Source organism: Elephas maximus, chromosome 19 (assembly GCF_024166365.1).
Source record: "Elephas maximus indicus isolate mEleMax1 chromosome 19, mEleMax1 primary haplotype, whole genome shotgun sequence".
Lineage (NCBI taxonomy): Eukaryota > Metazoa > Chordata > Mammalia > Proboscidea > Elephantidae > Elephas > Elephas maximus.
In genome coordinates, this window is record NC_064837.1 from 50,385,384 (window position 1) to 50,408,390 (window position 23,007).

Sequence of the window (23,007 nt, forward strand, 5' to 3'; positions counted from 1 at the left end):
CAGGAAGGGGCCTTTCTGATACCTGCTTCCTAAGCCAGTTTCCTTCAGGGCAGACAAAAACAGCTGTGGCCATTGTTGGGGTGATCTATCTCTCCCAACAGAGCCGGCTGTGTTGTGAGAAGCTGGCCCTCCACACCCCCTCCCTTCTTCTGTGACCCTCCAGCCTCCCTTTCCCTGGCTCTGGAATGTGGATGGTTAACCCTGTTGTGGCCAGACAACTGCCTGTTTGCCCTGGATGTAGGAGAGGCCAGTCCTGGTGCTTGAGGTCCCTGAGCTGGCAGGATTGATGCTTAGAGCCACACCTGCTGCTGGGAGCTGCCGGACCATCCACCGAATGAAGATGTGGACACCATCCTTGGAACTCTTCTGCCACCTGCTGGAAATGGGAGGAGGATCCAGCAGCAGCAGAATGATGAGGTTTAGGGTTTTATTTCGTTTTACTTCATTTTATTATTTTATTTGAAACTGACGTAATATTAAAAGAAAAAAAAAGAAGACTCCACTTGACCTGAAACTCTTAACATATCTCCATCCCTCTGAATTTTTCCCTGACAATTCAGAACCATGCTTTTCACAGAATAGCTGAGAGCAAACCTGTGATAATGTCATCTGCTTTTCCATTTCATGCTAATTTAGCAACAGCCCTTTGTATTTACTCAGTCCACAAACATGTCATTGTTCAAAGCAAGGCACTATTCCCTGGAGTCAACCCAGTTGGGGTTTTAGCTGATTTCTGTTAGGGCTGCTATGAACATCCTTATGCAAAGTAATTTTCTTAATTAAACTTTTTGAGATCACTGTAAGTTCACATGCAGGTATGAGAAATAATACAGAGACATTCCACGTACCCTTTACCCAGTTTCCTCCAACAGTAGCATCTTGAAAATTGTAGTACAATATCACAACCAGGATACTATTAAGGACACGGTCCATCAGTTTCCCCAGTTTTACTTGTGTTCAGATTTCCCCAGTTTTACTTGCATTTGTGTGTGTGTGTGTGCGTGTGTGTGCACGTGTTTAGTTCTCTGCCAGTTTATCACACCACCACAGTCGAGATAAACAACAGTTCCATGACTACCAGGGTCCCTCCTGTTGCCCTTTCATAACCACACCCATCTCCCTTCCAAACACTCCCTCCTCACCCCTAACCCACGGCAACCACTAATCCATTCTCCATTTTTATAATCTTGTCATTTCAAAAATGTATTTAACTGGAATCTATTAGTATGTAACCTTTTGAGGTTGGCTTTTTTCACTCAGCATAATTCCCTGGAGATTCATCCAAGCTGTTGTGTGTGTCAATAATTTATTCCTTTTTATTGCTGAGTAATGAAGGAGACCTGGTGGTACAGTGGTTAAGCGCTCAGCTGCTAATTGAAAGGTCAGCGGTTCGAACCCACCAACCACTCTTCGGGAGAAAGACGACAGCTGCTTCCGTAAAGATTACAGCCTTGGAATCCCTATGGGACAAGGCAGTTCTACTCTGTCCTGTGAGTCCTATGACTCGCTGGTAATGGTTTTTTTTTTTTTTTCCTTGAGTTTTCCACAAAGTAATTTTTTTACTTTAGGGTTATTTTCAGAAATGAATGCTGGGTTCAAGGGGTTGAACAATTTGGTAGGTCTCCCTAATATTGCATGCAGAGTTGTTCTCCAGAAAGTTCCTCCTGTCTTCAGCACCACCACCCCCTCCCCGCCCCACCCCAGCGTCTCTGCTGAGACCTGACCAGGAACCCAGGTGTGACCTTCACTGGAGCCATCGCCTCCTCACTCTTCTGGGGTCACTGTAACTGGTCAGTAGGCACGTTTCTCCACAAGACAGTCAACACTGAGTTTTGGCTGTAAATCTTTTTAAATCAAATTTAATTGTTTAATAGTTGAATTCAAATTTCTAGCAAAGTTGTTTGTTTTTCCATGTGATGATTTACTGGCTTTCATGTCTAGTGAGCTGCCTGTTCGTTTGTCCACTTGCCAAACATTTAATGAAGCAAAGCCTCTCACCAGGCGCCATGAACTGGAAACATGCTCCCCCTCGGGGAGTTCTCATACTAAGCAAGAAACAAATTCTTCACCCAAATAATGCCAGTGCCAAGTAGAAAGTGTTTGGTGCCACTAACGAAAGGTTCAGATGCTTTTGTTTTGTTTTGTTTTGCTTTGCTTTGTGGAGAATATGGGCAATAATTTTTTTTTTTTAAGTGCAAAGTTTTATGGGTCTTCAGAGGAGAGAAAAATCTCTCCCTGCTGGAGTAGATCTGGGGTCCTCACAGGAAGACTCCATTTGGACTCGACCTTGAAGGACAAGAAAAATATGGAAATATGGGAAGTCAGTTATACTCCTTTGACTCTTCAGAATCATAGAAACTGATCTGAAGGGAACTTCAAAGGTCATCTGGTTTCATTCTCCTTGGTTCACAAACTTCTCCCCACTCCCTCCCCACTCCCGCTGTCTCTGATTACTAGAAATTGAGGGCTCTCCTTAAAAAACCAAAACCATTGCCATCGAGTCCATTCCGACTCACAGCGACCCTATAGGACAGAAATCCCATACGGTTTTCAAGGCTATAATCTTTACGGAAGCAGACCGCCACTTCTTTCTCTCCAGGAACCGCTAGTGGGTTTGAATCTCTGACCTTTCAGTTAGCAGGCGAGTGCTTAACCACTGTACCACCAGGCCCCCTTGGGCCCTCTCTACTGACTGGATTTTTAAACATGTTTTGCTCCCACAGGTCAGTGGTAAAAGGGAACATCTGGATTTGGAGAGTAATCTCTGTTCATAGACAGCTACCTGCACTGAAGAATGTTCAAATCACCCCCCTCCGTCTTTATCAGCAGCTGAAGACTTGTTCTCTGTAGACTCGGGGTCTCTGCGCCGGTGGAAATTCCCTACTTTGTCCATTAAGCAGCTTCTGAGGGAAAAGGAAGAGCAGCCCCGAAGGGCTTGTGTCCCTCACCCTCCTGCTGAGAACACTAATGGCTCTCCAAGCCCTAACAGGATAAAACTTCTGCTTCCTTCACCTGGCAGATCAGGCCCTTCAAGGTGGGCCCTGTCTCATCCGCAGCCACTCCCCGGATGCCCACCCAAACTACAGGCAGTCCTTAGATTAAGAACGAGTTCCGCTCCTAAATCCCTCTTTAAATTGAATTTGTACGTAAATAAGAAGTTAGCTATGGTTGATACCTAAAGTCAGTTAGTCAAATGTTGTCTTAGTAGGTAGTATACATAGGTTTCCATGCATAAAAAATTTTTAAAAATACTTCCACATACACTAAAACATCTTTAACATAATAATACAGTAATAATAATAATAATGTTTGGATGATGTTGCAACATAGCACCCATTTGTTATCATCAACCATTGTATGTAACTTGAATTTTTAATATAATAGGCTTTACAGGGGTTGGTTTATAACTATAGGTTGTACACGGATGTTGGTAACCCAGAGACTGCGTTACTGGTGTCCCCTCTGCCTGGAATGCCCCCGTCTGCAAACCCTGTGTGTCTGGAAAATGTCTACATCTTTCAGAACCAGCTGGGGCCCCATGGGTAGCTACAGCCTGCTGACTAGGGCTGACTGAGGCCAACTTACCAAGTGGGAGATTTGTCCTCCCCTCCCTCTTCCTCCTGCTCTCCTTCTGACAGTGGCATGTTGCAACACTAGAGCTGGAAGGTCATCTGGTTTATGGGGTTTCAAACTATGTTTCTTAGAACCCCAGGTTTCTCCTGAGAGGCCTCAAAGTTTTAAAAATATGTACAGGAATCCTTGTGCATTCTAATTATTTAAAAAGACAATAGAAACACACCGATGAATCAAGTATGCTGCACATCCACTTTTAGTGAACTGGAGACCGCCAGTTCATACAGTGTTGCCACCAGATAGACTCATTCTAGTGTAGACTTCAGAATGGAACCCCTGTGCACTTGAACTTGTTATAAATGCATCAAGTAAGAAGGCCATAGCTCCGATATTGCTTTTTTAAAAAAAAATATGGCTTGGACAGTGTCGTGGATTGAATTGTGCCTCCCAAAAATATTTGTCACCTTGGCTAGGTCATGATTCCCAGTATTGTATATTGTCTACCATTTTGTCATTTGATGTGATTTCCTAATGTGTTATAAATCTTCTCACTATGACATTAATGATATGGATTAGTGGCAATTATATTGATGAAATACACAAGATTAGATAGTGTCTTAAGCCAGTCTCTTGAGGTATAAGAGAGAAGCCACCAGAGAGACAGGGGACCTCATACCACCAAGAATGAAGAGCAGGAGTACGGGTCTTCTGGACTTGGGGTCCCTGCGCTGGGAAGCTCCTCAACCAGGGAAGATTGATGACAAGGACTTTCCTCCAGAGCTGAGAAGAGAAAGTCTTCCCCTGGAGCCAATGCCCTGAATTTGAACTTGTAGCCTAGAAGACTATGAGAGAATAACTTTCTCTTTGTTGAAGCCATCCACTTGTGGTATTTCTGTTATAGTAGCACTAGATGAGTAAGACAGATGAGTACACTCCCAAAAAATTACACAAGTGCGCACGGGACACTCCTCTTTAGCTCTGAGTATGGAGACGTGCTTAACACTGTGCTACCACAACAAAGGACAGAAAACAGGACACAAAGCAGATCAAGAATTATCATTGTCATCCATAAGTCTCATTTCAAAATTTTGTGCTCATCGAAGCAGCCTGGAGGTCTAAGAATATACACAAATTATGTCCATCCATACACCATGGAATCCCGTGTACCTGTTAAAATGAATAGGGTAGAAGTACCAGACACAACGGCTAAACTATATAGTGAAGCAAAAAAAGCAAAGTGCAGAACATTCCCCACTTATGGGGAAAAGGATACTTTTGGGCACACATATGCATGTGTTTATGTGTGCTTGGGATTTTTCTAGAAGGATATGATACCTCATAGTGATTCCTCTGGGGGGAGGAATTAGAGATTTGGGATGGGGGAGACTCACTTTTCATTATAAGCCTTTTGTATTATTTGAATTTATTAATATATGTAATTTTCTTTTTAATTAAAATGGTTTAAAAGTTATTCTTTTAAAAAAGCATTTTTTAATCAGTTTTATAAGTTAATGTTCTACCTTAAGTTTTATATAAAAATATAATGTTGCCAAAGAGGTTTGACAAATAGTGAGCTAGTCTAATTGCCTCAGTTACACATGGGGACTTTGGGGCTAGACAGCCTCTTTTAACCACCCAGACTCTTTCTGCCTGAAAAAAAAAAGCTTTCTGATCACCCAACTTTCTCTGAGTTTTTTAATTCAGACAGAAAAGGCAATGCTCATTGTAAGGGATATAGCAGGTAGCTCAGTGGTAGAATTCTTGCCTTCCATGTGGGAGACCTGGGTTCAATTCCTGACCAGTGCACCTCAGGCACAGCCGCCACCTGTCAGTAAAGGCTTGCATGTTGCTATAATGCTGAACAGGTTTCAGCAGAACTTCTAGACTAAGACGGCTAGAAAGAAAGGCCCGGTGACCTACCCAAAAATCAACGAATGAAAATCCTGTGGATCACAACAGTCCTATCCATAACTGATCATGGGGATGATGCAGGACCAGGCAGCGTTTTGTTCTGTTGTGCACGGGGTCACTAAGAGTTGGGGAGGGGGCGGGCATGACCCAACAACAACTAACAACTAAAGGTGAAATTCTAGGCTTTTGGGGCAGGGGAAGTGTTTTGGAGACTGCCCGTTTGCAGGATCACTCACATGCTAAAATGTCACCCAATCATCTTTATAGGAATAGGCCACCTAGAGACTGTCTCTCCAGTCCCCTGCCTTCCTAGGAACCCGAATCTTACTTCACTCATTCAAGTGGACCATCCTACCTGGGAATATTTGTAGTGCAGCAAATTTCTGATACTGGAGAGATGTTCAACAAATATTTACTGCATACATATGATCATCAAAGAACCTATAAGTAGCTCAGGAGGGCTAATTTTTAGGTGATCATAAAAACTTTAAGTTAGAGAAAGCAAACACAAAAGCTAAGCATTAAAGTGTAAAAGAAAATCAGCTGTGATAAGAAGGACAAAAAAGACCATTTCTTTATAATGTAAGACATTTATTTTGGTTACAAGTTTGTATTTTAACACCAATTTGTGATACAACAGACATTAAGATTTCTTTCTTTTTTTCAAACAATTTGACACCTCACCCTTTTCTTTCCAGGAAATTCATCCTTTCACAATCAAATTACCCAAAAAGGTGGCAGGAGGGGAAGGAGAACAAAAATTAAGCTTCCAACCAGTCTCAATTTGAGAGGAGCCCTGGTAGTACGGTGGTTAAGTGCTCAGCTGCTAACGGGAAAGTCAGCAGTTCGAACCCACCAGCCACTCCTCAGAAGAAAGATGTGAAAGCCTTGGAAATCCTATGGGGCAGTTCTACTCTGTCCTACAGAGTAGCTACGAGCCGGAATCGACTCTATGGCAGTGGGTTTTCTCTATCTCTAATCAAGATAAAATCTTAACTTGGAAGAACAATTACTGTTAGTTCCTCAGTGATTTTGACAAAGAAATGTTCCTGCCAGAGAAGAGCATATCTTTATACTATACGATCAGTGCTTATTTTGATTAAAACGTTAGCATCTTAACATTAACTTGTGACTCAGAATTCTGACACCAACATTCCGTTTTCAAACCATCCCATCACCGCAGGTGCAACAGCGCCACCTGCTGGCCACAACATTATTACTACATACTCTATAATTTCAGGGTGGTGATAAATTCCCAAATGGGGGTTCTTAAACAGCCCTATAATGTCAGAGTCAGAAGGAACCTGCATCTTCTAGAGGAGCCCCGCATTTGAAAGATGGTGGCTTCTGCCCTCAAGACAGCTCAGATAATCATCCCATGGAAAGCTGTACTGCTTTAGGATGAAGAAGACTGTCTGGCCTTCTAATTTTGCCTCGATAGGGCTTCTATTAATCAAAGAAAAGGATCAGAGTATAGAGGGGCACCCTGAGTTCCAACTCCATCAACTCTCAGGGAGGTAGAAAGCTGTCCAAGCACAGCTCCCACTCCCAGCTGGGTATGTGTTGGCTAAGGTCTTAGACAATAGAATTTTATTTTACTTTACTTAAAAATTAGGACCTAAATCGCGTGAAGTAAATGTAGGGTTTCTGGGACTAAAAAAATCCCAAGCTGTCAGCATAAAAGTAGCCCCAAGTAAAGGCAGTAAGAGAGGTCCTGGTTAACCAGACACAGCCTTTATAAGCCAGTCTCAGCCACACCAACCTGCTGCCTTTGCCTGAGTAGCTGTGGCTGTCCATGTGGAATGACCACTGCCTGCTGTCAGAGGGGACCCCCAGCCCCAGCTCCAGAGCCTCATCCAGAGCGGAGCAGAAAGCTCTGACTTAAGGGTGCTACACTTTGCTTGGAAGAAGAGCTGCACATTCTAGCCCAGTCAGCTGGAATGTTTTTTTTTTTTTCCTTCTCTAGGAGCAGAGATGGGTTTGTGCTAACTCTGTTCCACCCTTACCCAGATCACCTCTGCAACCCAGCCTAAGTGGTGTCCTCTGGGAAACTTGTGCACCTAGGGTGGGTCAAGGGCATGTGCGGCCCACTGAATACTCCCCGGGGTGAGGTGGACTTAGGTCTTAAGAACCCCAACTCAAATCCACTGCCCTTAAGTCGATTCCACTCATAGTAACCCCATAGTACAGAGCAGGCCTGCTCCATAAGGTTTCTGAGGCTATAAATCTTTGCGGAAGCAGACTGCTACATCTTTCTCCTGCGGAGCAGCTGGTGGATTCAAACCGCAGATCTTTCCGTTTGCAGCTGAGCTGAGGAAGAGTACGGTATGAGAGGAAGAATTGAGCCTCAGAGACCAGCAGACCTGAAGTCATGCTTCAGCAGGGCCTCCAAGAGCCAGGCAACCCTGGGGGCCACGCCCTTAATCATTCTGGACCCCAGTTCCTGCCTTTTTTTTTAAAGTAACAATTCACTAATAAGCTCTACCAACTGTACAAGGTTATTTTGAGGATCAAGTTTGGTTAAATGAGAAAGTTATCTGAGAACTGTAAGTGAGGTACACAGTTTAAAGGATGGCTATGTCACTTAGGTGGGTCTATCTGGACAGCCGGGTCTCTAGAAAAAGGGAACAGAGCCTCATTTCTTTAGGGCTGCTGTGGTCAAAGAGGAAAGATGGTAGTGAACCTCCTGCCTCAGCGAGGCTCCTGAGGAGATCAGACAATCCTCGCACCTGTTAGCAAAGCCCTAAGGCACACCTGTTTCTATCTAAGCCCAGTCTCCTTTTCCTAGCGGAATGCCTCGGTAAACCCTGAAAAAGGCACGTTCCGCATTGCAACATGTTAACACTTCTTGAACTTAAATTTAAAACTGAATTTCAAATATTCAACAAAAGTCCCTGATATTTCACTTCAGGTAAGACTACTTTGCAAACCCTGGCAAGTGATCCTAACACAAATTCACCCTCCTGGAAGCTTCGTACACCCAAAAGAACACCCTACATACCCTACATATATTTGCACTCAAAAAAAGGGGAGGGGATTAATTCCACAAACTTTCATCAGACATCTCTGTGCTAGGCAACAGGGGTGTACCCGAGGACCACCCCTCAGCCCTTTGGGACCCTGAAGATAAACAGCTTTGCATCAGTTTCTGTAATGACAATAGTGCAAAACCCTAATGAGACTGTGTTCAAAACAAAACTTATATTCTAACAAATGTGCGCACACACGTGAGTGTAAGTGCTAGTGCATTCCAACTGCATCCTAAAGAAAGTCCTAAAAGAGGTTGCTTGTTTTTGTTTGGGCGCTCCGCCATGTTTTATTTCTGCCCGGCTGAGTCGCTTTGGCTCCCAAGGCTCCAGGGATCTTGCATAGGCCCCAGGGAGGGGAGGAACAACCTGTAAGTGGGCAGGTGGTGAGCCTAGGACTACTCATTTCCCTGCTCAGCCTCTGGCTGTGTTTCTGAGAGACACACCCCCACACGCCCCCACATGCACGCTGTAATTGGCCAACTTCCTCCCTCTGCTCTTGGAATAGCAACCGAGACAAAAAGCAGTTAGCAGGAGTGGCTTGGGCTCACCAACACTATAATTCAGGACAAAACCCTTGTAATTCTCCAAATGGTGGGGTTTTTAAATAGGATGGGCTATAACACCCTGTTTTCTGAAAAAGAAAAATAAAACTATGCCCAAGGCTTCACCCTTCTAACAAACGAAGTAACTGAGAGCAGGTCAAATGAAATAGTCTAATGCCGTGAATTCTGAACTCAAGCCATCCAGAGAGTCACATTTTTTAAACTCTCTGGATTTAGGAGAATCTTCCAGGGGAATTTGTTTGCCCACTCAGAGGGCCGCTTTGTTTAAGTATCTTTAATCCTAAAGAAATACTTAAAAATAAGGTCTCTCTATGGGAATTTCCACCCTCTAACAACTGGCAGGCACCCCCACCCCTCTTGCTTCAGACCTCATGACATGGCCCTGCCTGTGAGCAGGGTGTGGATGGCTGTGAGATCAGGGAGCAAAGACATGATGGGGAGAGACAGGCCCGTGTTTGCATAGTTCCTTCACTAGAGCTCAGGATGCCAAGGTCCCCACCTAGGAGAGAACCCAGGAGTGGGGCGAAGATCAGGAGGTGCCCCTGTGAGCATCCACAGAGTTCCTGCCCTGGGTCACTGAGAAGAAGAGTGCATGCCACAGGCCTGCCCCTCTGGGCCCATACCTTGGGGAGAGGACATCACAAATTACGGGAACAGGACACATCAGGGAGCAAGGATGCACTTCTCAGCAAGCTTCTTTATATGCCCCTCAAGGGGGAAGTGGCCCAGGGCTGTGTTGGGACAGACTCATTGGCAAGTGCCTGGTGATGCTAGGAGCAGGGTACACTGTGATTCCTAAACATGGCGGCTTGGGACACTCACCCAGGGCCTCCCCTGTTGGCCATTAGAGGAGAGGCAGTGGGGGCACCCTAGAGTTACAATTTCCCCTCCTTGACTAGTCTGTCATTGAGATGGCAGAGTTGGGCCAGAAAACCATCATTGGGGCCAATCTCACGGTTCTGCCTCACGATGCTCAGAGCAGACTTGACGTCCATCTTCTGACGCATCATGAGGTACGCGATGACTAGGGTTGGGGAGCGGCTGTAACCTTCGCGGCAGTGAACGAGCACCCGGCCTGTAAGAAATGGGGGAAAATCATGAGCTGGGATATCCAGCCACATCACAACTCTAGTCCACGAAACTCCTCCATGAAATGCAAACAAAACCCACAATGTGACGCCATTGCACAGCCACCAGAATAGCTAAAATGAAAATGATGGAAAACACAAAGTGCTGGTAAGGATGTGGTATTAGAAGTCTAATACATGGCTGAAGAGTGTGTTGATTGGTATAACCACTTTGGAAAACTGTGTGGCTGTTATCTACTACAGCTGAACACACGTATCCCCTACGACCCAGTAATTCCACTCCGAGGTACACACCCAGCAGGAATATGTACACATGTTCAGTAAAAGAAATGCACTAGAAGAATGTTCACAGCAATATAAGATGTGTCTTCTGAAATCAACTCTAAATGTCTTCTCTGACACCAACTGCAACTAGTCATTTCTATTCTCTTCTCTTGTGACACCAACTCAATGTTGTTTTTCTGATCTTAACCACCCAGTTAGATCAGATCTCACAGTCCTTTCCACTGCCAAGTCTGCCCAAGACTTCAGACACTAGCCGGAAGTTTAGGGGTCCCAAGATGCCCACATTTTGGACCAAAAAAAAAAAAAAATTTTTTTTTTTTTTTTTTACTTTGGACCAACTGGCTGCAAATTCAGGGATTCTACCCCCTCAGCTCCACAGGGCAAGGATGTCTGTCTCTTTTGCCCCCTGCAGCATCTCCAGTACTTGGCAAAGGAACAGGGCAATGGATGGTGAGGAGATGGTCGAGAAAAATCCCAGCAGGTCAGGCGGAGCCCCTGTGAGCCATGAACTTCATTTCTCTCTATCCCCACCCTGAGAGGTCCTTGGTACCTCTCATCTGCACCACTCTGACATCTCCAAACTGAGCTCTCTTGCTCTACCTCACCACCACCGATCCACACACCTTTCTAAATACAAATATGACCTGCCAACATTTGTAGGGTAGAGGGCATTCTTCAAGGTGTGGATTACAAGGCCAACTACCCATGCCTACCAGACCTTTCCATGCTTTTTTTCATCTCTGTGCTTTTGCATACACTGTACCTTCCATATGGAACATGCTCTCCCTTTTGGTTATCTAGAAAACTCCTACTCACACCTTAAGACCCCATCAAGCATTTCCATCATCAGCACAGGGATTTAGAACCCAAATCTCTGAAGTCATATGAACCTGGGTTTAAATTTTTAACTTGCTGGTTATTAACTATTTTACTTACCTAACCTCACAGTAAGGAGCCCTGAAGGCACAATGGTTAAAGCATTCAGCTGCTAACCGAACGGTTGGCAGTTCGAACCCACCAGCTGCTCCGTGGGAGAAAGATGCAACAGTTTGCTTCCGTAAAGATATACAGCCTTGGAAAACCTATCAGGCAGTTTTACCCTGTGCAATAGGGTCTCTATGAGTGGGAATTGACTCAATGGCAATAGGTATGGTTTTGGTTTTTTTAATCTCACAGCACTTCAGTTTCCACATCTATGCTATTAATGGCCACCATGTGAAATGGTTATGAGATTAAACAAGACAACATATAAGGCTCTTGGGCTAGTGTCTGACATACATGAGTATGCAATAAATATTAACCAACATTCCTCTGGTGGCACCTAGTACATCCACTATTACAGCAGCCCGGACCCTGTGTGCCATGCACAGATCAACCCTCCTCTTCCAGAATGTCAATTCCTTAAGGCCGAGAACTGTGGAGTATTGATTTTTGGGTGCCCCTACAATCTCTAGCACGTGCTAGGTGTTCAATAGGTATTTGCTGACTAACCAAGTGAATGATTACCCACAAATGCCTCTATTGTTATTAGGTGCTATCGAGTCAGTAGGAGACCCTATGTACAATAGAATGAAATGCTGCCCAGTCCTGCACCATCCTCACAACTCTTGCTATGTGTAAGTCCATTGTTTCAGCCACTGTGTCAATCCATCTCGTTGGGAGTATTCCTCTTTTTTGCTGACCCTTTAGTTTACCAAGTATGATGTCTGTCTTAGGCTGGGTTCTCCAGAGAAGTAAAGCTAGTAAAGCGTGTAAATATATATAGAGAGAGATTTATACCAAGGAAATGGCTCATACGGTTGTAGAGGCTGGAATGTCCCAAGTTCATGGGTCAGGCTGGAGGCTTCTCCCGATTCATGTAGCCGCAGGGACTGCTGAGCCCAAGACTGGCAGGTCAGACAGCAGGGCTCTGGATCACAGACTTCGAAGACCGACGAATCCCAAAATTGGCAGGCAAGGCAGCAGGTAAGCTGCTAGCTCAAGTCCCAAGAACCAGAGATCAAATGAACAGGAGCCAGCTGCAGGATCCAGAGTGACGAAAGGCCTGCAAGCCTTGCCAGAAAGTCCATCTATATTGGACGCAGGGCACATGCCCAAGGAAACTCCCTTTCAACTGGTTGGCTACTCACTGCAGATACCGTCATGGAGGTGATCACATTATACCAAATCTCATCACGGAGATGATCACATCATTATACGACTGCCAAACCACATCATGACTGCCAAAGCACTGAGAATCACGGCCCAGCCAAGTTGGCACACAACCTTAATGATCACAGCCAACCCCTTGTCAACTTGGCACTATACACATCTCCTTAAACCATACATAATCTCTAATAGACAATTTAAAGCCATATTTGCACCAACACGATACAACTAACACAAACACAACTGAAAACGCACTAGGCCTGTTTATGTCCCATATTTTATAAGTGATGAAAACAAAAATATTTGATGCACACCTACAAAGCAGAAATACACCAATCGCAGTCCTCATTTCTGCAACTGGTCACATGGTCGTAACTGGTATTTAGAACTACTTTCTTCCACCACCCATTCTGTATTCCCTTTGCCCTCAGCAAGCACCTCAGCTGGTCGTGGTTCTTTGCCTAGTGGGGTGACCCAAACTGTCATTCCTGAAGGGTCTGGGCCATTAGTAGTCATGTCAGAATTGGGTTTAGTTTTCCACTGACTTTAAGGGCTCTCCTGCATTCCAGACATACTCTTCTTTGCCTTCATTATGTAATACCAATCTGATTTCTTCTTGGTAATCAGGATCAATCACACCAGCCAATATGGTAACTACTCACCCTGGTGGCATAGTGGCTAAGTGCTATGGCTGCTAACCAAAGGGTCGGCAGTTCAAATCCACCAGGCGCTCCTTGGAAACTCTACGGGGCAGTTCTACTCTGTCCTATATGGTCACTATGAGTTGGGATCGACTTGACGGCACTGGGTTTGGTTTGGTTTCTCCTTTTGAGAAACAGCTTTTGGCTTGTTACTGGGCCTTAGTAGAGACTGAACGCTTAACCATGGGCCACCAAGTCACCATGCAGCCTGAGTGTCTTGTCATGAACTGGATGTTGTCTGACCCACAGAGCCATAAAGTTGGGTGTGCACAGCAACACACCATCATTCAATGGAAGTGGTATATACCAGCTCGGGCCCAAGCAGGACCTGAAAGCAAAAGTAAGTTGCATGACGAAGTGGCCCAAATGCCCATGGTCTCCACTCCTGTCACGTTACCTTCCATCTCCTAGTCTGCACCTATGGCCTCATGAAGAGTTCCTTATGATCAGTTGACTGAGCGGGAGAAAACTAGTGTCTGGTTTATAGATGGTTCTGCGCAATATGCAGGCACCACTTGAAAGTGGACAGCAGCGGCACTACAGCCCCTTTCTGGGACCTCCCTGAAGGACAGAGGGGAAGGGAAATCCTACCAATAGGCAGAACTTCGAGCAGAGCACCTGGTTGTTCACTTTGCTTGGAAGGAGAAACGGCCAGATGTCCGATTATATACTGATTCATGGGCTGTGGCCAATGGTTTGGCTGGATGGTCAGGGACTTGGAAGGAAAATGACTGGAAAACTAGAGACAAGGAGATATGGGGAAGAGGTATGTGGACAGACCTCTCTGAATGGGCCAAAGAAGTGAAGATATTTGTGTCTCATGTGAATGCTCACCAAAGGGTGACCTCAGCAGAGGAGGTCAAGTGGGTAGGATGAAACATTCTATGGAAGCCAGTTATCCTCTTTCCCTAGCCACTTCTGTCGCTGCCCATCGAGCTCATGAACAAAGCGGTCATGATGACAGAGATGGAGGTTATGCATGAGCTAAGCAACCTGGACTTCCACTCACCAAAGCCAACTTAGCTATAACTGAGTGCCCAGTGTGCCAGCAGAAGAGACCAATGCTGAGTCCCTGATATGGCACCATCCCTCAAGGTGATCAGTCAGCAACCTCGTGGCAGGTTGATTACATTCGACTGCTTCCATTACGGAAAGACCAGCATTTTGTTCTTACCAGAACAGACACTTACTCTGGATATGGATTTGCCTTCCCTGCCCACAATGCTTCTGCCAAAACCACCATCCACGGACTTACAGAATGCCTTATCCACTATCATGGTATCCCACACAGCATTGCCTTGGATCAAGGCACCTCATGCCACCAAGAATGAAGAACCAGGAGAAGAGTGTGTCCTTTGGACCCAGGATCCATGCACCGAGAAGCTCCTAGACCAGGGGAAGACTGCTAATAAAGACCTTCCCCCAGAACTGACAAAGAGAAAGCCTTCCCTGGGAACTGGCACCCTGAATTCAGACGTCTAGCCTCCTAGACTGTGAGAAAATAAATTTCTGTTTGTTAAATCAATCCACTTGTGGTATTTCTATTTTGGCAGACTAGGTAACTGAGACAATGTTATTCCCCAGGGACTGGTCCCTTCTGATAACATGTGCAAAGTAAGTGAGATGAAGTATCACCATCCTTGCTTCTAAGAAGTATTCTGGCTGTACTTCTCCCAAGAGAGATTTGTTTGTTCTTCTGGCAGTCCATGGTATATTCAATATTTTCATCAACATCATAATTCAAAGGCATCTATTCTTCTTCTGTCTTCCGTATTCATTGTTCAGCTTTCACATGCATATGAGGCAACTGAAAATACCATGGCTTGGGTCGATGCACCTTAGTCCTTAGAGTGACATCTTTTCTTTTTAATACTTTAAAGAGGTCTTTTGCAGCAGATTTGCCCAATGCAATACATCGTTTGATTTCTTAACTGCTGCTGCCATAGGCATTGATTGGGGATCCAAGTAAAATGAAGGGAAATCTGCTATTCCAGAGTCAAACACAGCCTCTTCTGCTCTCATCACTCCCAAAACACCACTCTATTTTCCCCACACTTCTCAAACCAGGGAGTGGGAGTCTTCCACTTTTATTGTCCATTCACTCTCTGTCTAGTCTCCACAAACTACTCAGAGTGGGGCCTCCCCACCCCTGCCCTGGGAGTCAGACCCTCTGCAGAGCAGCTGCCTTCCCACCTGTAATGTATCTAGTGTTTCCAGGTCACACAGAGCCTACCGGGGGAGGGAGCTTCAACCTCCCATCCTTCCAGACCCAGCCAGATGCCACTTTCTCCATGAAGCCTCCCTTGATCTTCCTGGGTAGAAGTGACTACTCCCTCCACCGAGCTCCCTTGGTAATGGACCCCTGCCCATGGCGCAGAGTTCTGCACACAGAGGTTGGCCAGGGCGCTTCTTGAAACTCACTTGGCCAGTCCATCTCAGGAGCACTTACTTACACTTGGCATTAAAGCCCATGGAATTCACTTTTGTCCCTCATTTGGTAAGCATTTACGGTGCACCTATGTGCCCGATGCTATGTTAGGTGCTGAGGAGATAGACAAGGGACACAGTGGACCAAACCTGAGAGCAGACTTCATGGAAGAAGTGGAGACACTTAGACCCAGTGCTAAGTACAAGATGGAGTTTGCCAGACAACAGGGTGGAGAAAGGCAGAGAAAGCTTTCCAGACTGAAGACCCAGCCCACCTGGGCTAAGGCAGGCAGTCACAAAGAGTCAGGTTGTTCCTAGCTGTATGGAGAGAGGAAGCAAAGTCAGAGGGCTCTACGTCCCCTACATGGATGGTCAGTCAATATTATATGGGAAGAGCAAAACGCATCCCCTTAACTGGGCCCCTCGTCCTCCATCAATATAGAAGGAGTTCAGTGCCATTGGAGTGGACGAGGCTGGGCTGAGCTGGGGCAGGGGGAGGATGTGACAAGGACAGGACAGTCAAGGGCCTAACAGTAAAGCCTACAGATTTTCAGGTCTCCTGGACCCCAGCTCTGAGCTATCCAGTGGTCTAGTAAACTCAGTTTACTAGAAATGGTTTGGATGGGGAGGCTGCTGGGCACGGAAGCATCAGTATAGCAGAGACAGGCTAGAATCAGGGGGACAAGGCTGACTGCACCTCAATGGGAGGTCATCTCCCCCTGGAGGTTTAGGGTGGGGAGAAAGAAGAGGCTGCAGGAAGCAGCAAAAGGTAAAGGGAGTTGCTGATGGAAACAAACTGAAAACAAAGGGCAAGCAGCCCGCCTGTTCAGCTGCTGTCTGCCCTCTAGCCTTCTAGTATTTCTCTCTGGGATGTGCCAGCACCTCAGCAGCTCTGCTTCGGTCTTACTTGCTCAGGAGCTGCAGAGAGCATTTGGTAAGTGGCTGGAAAGCAACCTTCAGGCAAAATCAAATCAAACGCAAGGACCCTGGGACTGCCATCATATGTCATATGGGGCCATTTGACAGACAGCCAAATGAGCAGAGAGCCCTAAAGCTCTCAGTCGTTTACCACAAGAGATGGGAAGCCAGGGGGTTTCCAAGAAGAGGTCTCTGTGGGACCGTTTTCTAAAAGGATAGTCCAGCCAAAGCTGCCTCCTATTTTTTTCCTGGGCAGCAGGCCACTTACCATTCTTTTGAGCCAGGGCCTGGTCAATGAAGTCTGCAGCTTTTTCAAAGAAGGCGCTGAGGTTGAACTCCTGTGTGTCGTTGGCCTTGATGCCCAGGTAGGTGATGCCGGAGTCCTTGTAGAAATTGGCACTGGTGTTGACATGCATGAAGGACCTGCCTTCAGCAGCGTTCAGAACATGGGTGATGCCCAGTTTCTGCAGCATGGGGATGTCTTGAGCCACAGATCTGGATAGGAGACAGCACAGAGGATGATAAATGGACCAACCAGCAGCCCCAACGGAAAGAAGATGGGGAAGAAGCTAAGCCTTGTGGCAAAGCGAGGAAACTCAGTCTGAAATCTAAAAGAAAATCCAACACCTCTACAACAAAAAAGCAAATAGTCCATTTTAAAAATGGGCAAACAAATTGAACAGACACTTCAAAGAAGACATTCAAGCAGCTAACAGGCACATGAGGAAATGCTTGTGATCACTAGCCATTAGAGAGATGCAAATCAAAACTACAATGAGATACCATCTCACCCTGACATTATTGGCACAAATAAAAAAAACAGAAAATAACATGTTGGAGAGGGTACAAGGAGACTAAAACTCTTATGCACTGCTGGCGGAAATGTAAAATGGTACAGCCACTTTGGAAAATGATATGATGCTTCCTTAAAAAGCTAGAAATAGAAATACCATATGATCCAGCAATCTCACTCCTAGGAATATATCTTAGAGAAGTAAGAGCTGCCACAGGAATAGACATATGCACACCCATGTTCATGGCAACATTATTCACAATAGCAAAAAGATCGAAATAACCTAAGGGCCCATCAACAGATGAATGGATAAACAAACTGTGGTACATACACATAACGCAATACAATAAAGAACAATGATGAATCTGCGAAACATCTCACAACATGGATGAATCTGGAGGGCATTATGCTGACTGAAATAAGTCAATTACACAAGGACATATACTGTATGAGACCACTATTATAAAAACTCAAGAAAAGGTTTATACACAGAAAGAAACAATCTTCGATGGTTATGAGAGAGGAGAGGAGTGGGAAGGGAAAAACACTAACTACATAATAGATAAGTGGTAAATATGATGAAGGCTAAGACAGTACACAATACTGGGGAAGTCAGCACAACTTGACCAAGGCAAAGTCATAGAAGCTTCACAGACACATCGAGACTCCCTGAGGGACTGAGTTACCAGGCTGAGGGCTGGGGACCATGGTCTCGGGAGACATTTAACTCAACTGGCATAACAGTTTATAAAGAAAATGTTCTACGTCAGACTGTGGTGAGTAGTGTCTGGGGTCTTAAAGACCTGTGAGCAGCCCTCTGAGATACATCTACTGGTCCCATCCTGGCTGGAGCAAAGGAGAATAAATAAAACCAAAGACACAAGGGAAAGATTAGTCCAAAGGACTAATGGACTACAACGATCACAGCCTCCATCAGACTGAGCCCGGAACTAGATGGTGCCCAGCTACCACCACCAACTGTTCTGACAGGGGTTATAATACAGCGTCCCAGACAAAGCGAGAGAAAAATATAGAACAAAATTCAAATTCACATACACACAAAAAAAAGACCAGGCTTGCTGGTCTGACAGAGACTGGAGAAACCCCAAGAGTATGGTCCCCAACACCCTTTAACTCGATACTGAAGTCACTCCCGAAATCAGACAGGTCATAGGGTTGCTAGGAGTTGGAATCAGCTCAATGGCAATGGGTTGTTACAAGGCAAACAATAACACATGTAGAAAGGTGCTTTGCAGTTCAGTCATATATAGGAGGCTAACGGGCACACCAGCCCAAAAACAAAGACGAGAAGGCAGGAACGGACAGGAAAACTGGAGGAACGGAAACAGGAAATCCGGGGTAGAGAAGGGGAGAGTACTGCAACACATCACAGGGTTGACAACTATCGTCACAAAACAATTTGCACGTTAATTGTTTAATGAGAAACTAATTTGCTCAGTAAACTTTCACCTAAAGCAGAATACAAAAATTTTAAAAAGCAAGGAAACTCTCCATGGTCCAGCCCCTGCCAGCTTCTCCAGCCTCATCTCATGACCCTCCTCCCACTCCAGCCATATCTAATAACCAGCAGCTTCTCCAAATAGACTGGGTGTTTCATGCCCATTCTGTCCCCTCTGTCTGAAGTGCCCTCCCCCACCTTCTCTGGGGACACGCACCCTCTCGTCTTTCACCTCTCTGCGGTATTTCCCCATCCCCCTTCCATTCCATTTGGCATCACGCTCCCTATACTGTCGTGGCTAAAAATGGATTCTGGAGCTGGACTGCGTGAGTCCAGTCAGGCAACCTCAAGGAAGTTACTTAACTTTTCTGTGCCTCAGTTTCCCTCTCCATAAAAATAGGGACAATAATAATAGTATCTACTCCCTGCAGTTGCTCTGAGTGTTAAATGAGCTATTCCATAGACAGAGCCTGACACCTAACAGGTGTCAGCTACTATTCAAGCAAGTAGCCACAGTGGCACAGTGGTAAAGCACTTGGCAGCTAATCGAAAAAGCCAGTGGTTCGAATCCACCAGCCGCTTTATGGGAGAAAGATGTGGCAGTCTGTTTCCATACAGATTACAGCCTTAGAAACCCAACGGGGGAGTTCTACTCTGTACTATAAGGTCACTAGGAATCAACTCAGTGACAACAGGTCTGGTTTTTGGTACGTTTGGAACACTCTGCTGTGCTTGTTTGTTTCGATGTCCAGGCTGTGAGCTCCTTGAGGGAGGAACCCTAGCTGCTTCAGATCTGTATCCCCAGCACCTGGCAGACAGAAGGTGCTGCGTAAATATGTGGTGAATGAGTAAAGAAGGAAATGGTCACATTCCAGGCAGACTGTGCCCTTCCTTGGATTATCAAGTGCAGCAGCCCCTTCCCCACCCTGCAGCAGGATCCTTCCTGTCGCCCTCCACCAGTCCCATTTCTAGAGCTCTCCTGGGTGAATTAGCACTTGGGGAGCAAGTGACCCCAGCAGAACTAAGGAGGTTGCAAACTACTTGATTGAACAGTCAGATGGCCCCTTTATTTCATTTGACAATAACACCTCAATGCAAATGGTTTATAGTTTATACGTCCTCCTACTTGATCTCAATTGCCCGGCCCAGCAGCCCCCCAAGGAAGGAAGGAAGGATGGCAGTATCTCCATCCAAGAGAGTTCAACTCTGGGCCCGATGGGACAGGCGGAAGGATGTGATGTGCTCACACGGGCTGCTGAGTGGCAGAGCTGGGAGCCGACTTTGGTCTACTGACACCCAGCTTTCAGTCTTCCACCCCCTCTGCCTCTCGTGCCCACAGCAACTGCAAAACCCAGAGGCCCAGAAAGTGTGGCGCACGGGCTCAGTCTCTGCCCAGTGAGGCCATGGATGGAGTCCTGGTTTTGCTAAGGGACTCCCAGTGGGTAAGGGAGCCCAAGTCAGTTCAGCACTAAATGCTCAGTTCATCCTCCCTACTGAGCCACCCCCTCCCACCCCTGCCTCCGCCAAGGTCAGATTTGCCTGGGGGAAGGGATGTGTTTTCTAGGGTGGCCATCAGTACACACCACTCTGGCTACCAGCAGACCTTCACAGCCTTGGTCCCCACTGGGGATGTGGTGACAGCAGCATCTTGTCAGCTCATACCCAGTTGAGTGTACAAATTTCTCAAAAGAGCAGAGTTTCTGCATGTGCCAAGGCCTGCTTGCTACTTCAGTGGTTGGGGAAGATGGGTCCTCAGAACTTTGTAAGTACTGGGGTCTTCGACTGAGACTATGGGAGCCTGTTTTAGCTGTTGCTGCTCACCACACTGAACATGGTTGTAAAGCAGTGGCCAAGAGAAAAATGAACAATAAAATAACTAGCTTTGAAGAGTCACTCCCATTCATCTCCCTTCTCTAATACTAGAGTTGCCGACATGCAGTTCTTGGACCCATGGAGCTTATTAGGAAGTTGGTAACGGTCCTCCTCGTCTCATTAAAATCCACCCTAAGCCTTGCCCAGGCTGTACCCACGTGCTAATCCGTTCTTTGCTCTGGGCTGCATTTCAGCACCTCTCAGAAATGGTTAACACTGACTCTCGCCTGTTGCTGAGAAATTCTTACTAGTAGATTGACTAAAAGGAAATTTTTCCCGTTTTGGTAATAAGAACTTGGAAGTAATAAATAATGCATTTCCTGGCAGTGAGAACATTGGAAGCCTTTTCTAGGCGATGGTTCCTTATGAGGTTTATCATTGGATCGTTCTAGAATCCCATATAAATCAAACCCTATCTTGAGGGCGGGAGAAGGGACGAGGAAACTGCTGCCTAGCTCTCTGCACCCCTGGTTCGGAAGATTTCAATTCCCGGGTCTGAACCTGCCGGGCCGGGAAAGTTCCAAGCCCGATTGTGACGTCAGCCCGTTGCCATGGCAGCGAAAGCAGACATTCCGCGGTGACCTCACTGCAGAACCAGGCAGCTGTCACATGACGCGCGGGCAGGAGACCTGCCGGGCCACGGCGGACCACCTGTTCGATGAACATGGAAGCCCGGCCCCACCCAAGGCCCGGCCGCTAGCGGGTGGCGGCTTCAGGCCTGACGCTGAGCTGGCCCGGCGGCCCACCGGGCCGCGGATCCCCCAGGCTCCATGCACCCCGCGAACGGGAGGCCGGCTCTGGTCCGGGGCGGAGCCCAGCCCCTCCGCCCCACGCACCAGGGTTCGCCTCGCGCCCCCTTCCCTGGCCCTGCTGCTCTTCCAAGAAGGACGACCACGCCCGCGCTCCCGGACCTGCGCCTCGCGACACCCGGACCCCGGCTTTCGGGTGGGCGGGGCGCCTGGGGTGGGGCCGGCCGCTGGGGTTCAGCCGGGGCGACTCACGCGTTGCCCACGTAGATCCTCGGGGTGACCTCGTTGCAGGGCTGGCTCGGGAGGCTGTAGCAGCCGCTGCCGTCCGAGAGCAGATCGTTGAGGTCCTGCACTGAGAGTTCGCACGGGCCCGCCATGGCGGCGGCCGGGCCCTGCACGCCGGGGCAGGAGCGAGCGAGGGGGACAGGCGCCGGGTCAGCTGGGCCGGTGCTCCAGCGCCGAGACCCGCCCCGTCCTGCCCCTGGGGCGGGCCCCGCCGCGCGCGGGAAGCTGCGGAGCGCCAGGCGCCGCAGCGCCCGCAGCCACCCGCGCTCCACTTTGCAGAAATACGGCGCCGCTGGGCGCCGAGCGAGCGCTTAGGAAGACCCCTGGGCCTGTCCCGGGGGGCGGTAATACCGCCACACTGGAGGTTAGGGGTCCTCTCCTGACCCTCAGCTAACACATTTTCTTTACCTTTGTAAACTGGGAAGTGCAGTAACTTCCTTCACTGGGCAAAATGCAGGACGCAATAAATGCTACTATTGACGGAGGTGGACCCACGTGTCTCTCAATTTTCAGGATAACAGGAGCCCTCGGGCTCTGTTTCTGAGCTCTAACTCTGCTGCGGACCAGCAGCGTCGACATAACCGAGGAGCTTGTCAGAAATGTAGAATCTCGGCCCCAGTCCAGACCTTTGGAATCAGAATGTGCAATTGGCAAGATCCCTGTGAAAGTTAAAAGTTTGGGAAGTCCTGCTCTGGGGCACACCAACTTCCATCACTCATTGAGAGTCCACCTCGTGCTTAAAAGCTTGGAATCTATGCAATCAGGCTTGGAATTCTGACCCCAGGGAATGAACCTTTCCGAGCCTCAGTTTACTGAAAAATGGGCATCATAATAGTACCACCTAACTCCTAGGGTTGTTGGAAAGATTAAATGTGGCATTCAAGGAAAGCGCCCGGCACGACACAGTGAGCAGTCAGTGTTTGTTTTTCCTTTCTTCATCAGCAAATGTATTGAACACCTACTATGTGCTACACCTGTGCTAGTGTGGAGGTGAATCAGGCTCTTTTGCAACCCTTTCTGGAGCAGCTTCCAGCCCACTCTGAGCCACACAGTGTCCTCAACTCTGCATTTAGTGAACTCCCACTATGTGCAAAAAACAGTCTCTGTCCTTGAAGAAAGTCACCTACTCCCACTGCCAGGAAAATGCAGACCACCTCCCTAAAAGAGCAAACATGGTTCCTGGAATTCAGCAAACCCACATGAGGA

The 23,007-nt window shown here is 47.0% G+C and overlaps 1 protein-coding gene across 1 annotated transcript; it reads right to left on the reverse strand.

Annotated features, from left to right (window-relative positions):
- Positions 1–6,075: 6,075 nt before the first annotated feature.
- DUSP3 (dual specificity phosphatase 3) lies at positions 6,076–21,982 on the reverse strand. The gene is made up of 3 exons (XM_049860616.1): positions 21,769–21,982; positions 16,912–17,138; positions 6,076–10,151 (listed from the first exon to the last, which is right to left on the reverse strand). Exons 1-3 carry the CDS (start codon positions 21,891–21,893, stop codon positions 9,952–9,954), a joined length of 552 nt encoding a protein of 183 aa, XP_049716573.1. The 5' UTR covers positions 21,894–21,982; the 3' UTR covers positions 6,076–9,951.
- Between the last annotated feature and the right edge of the window lie 1,025 nt (positions 21,983–23,007).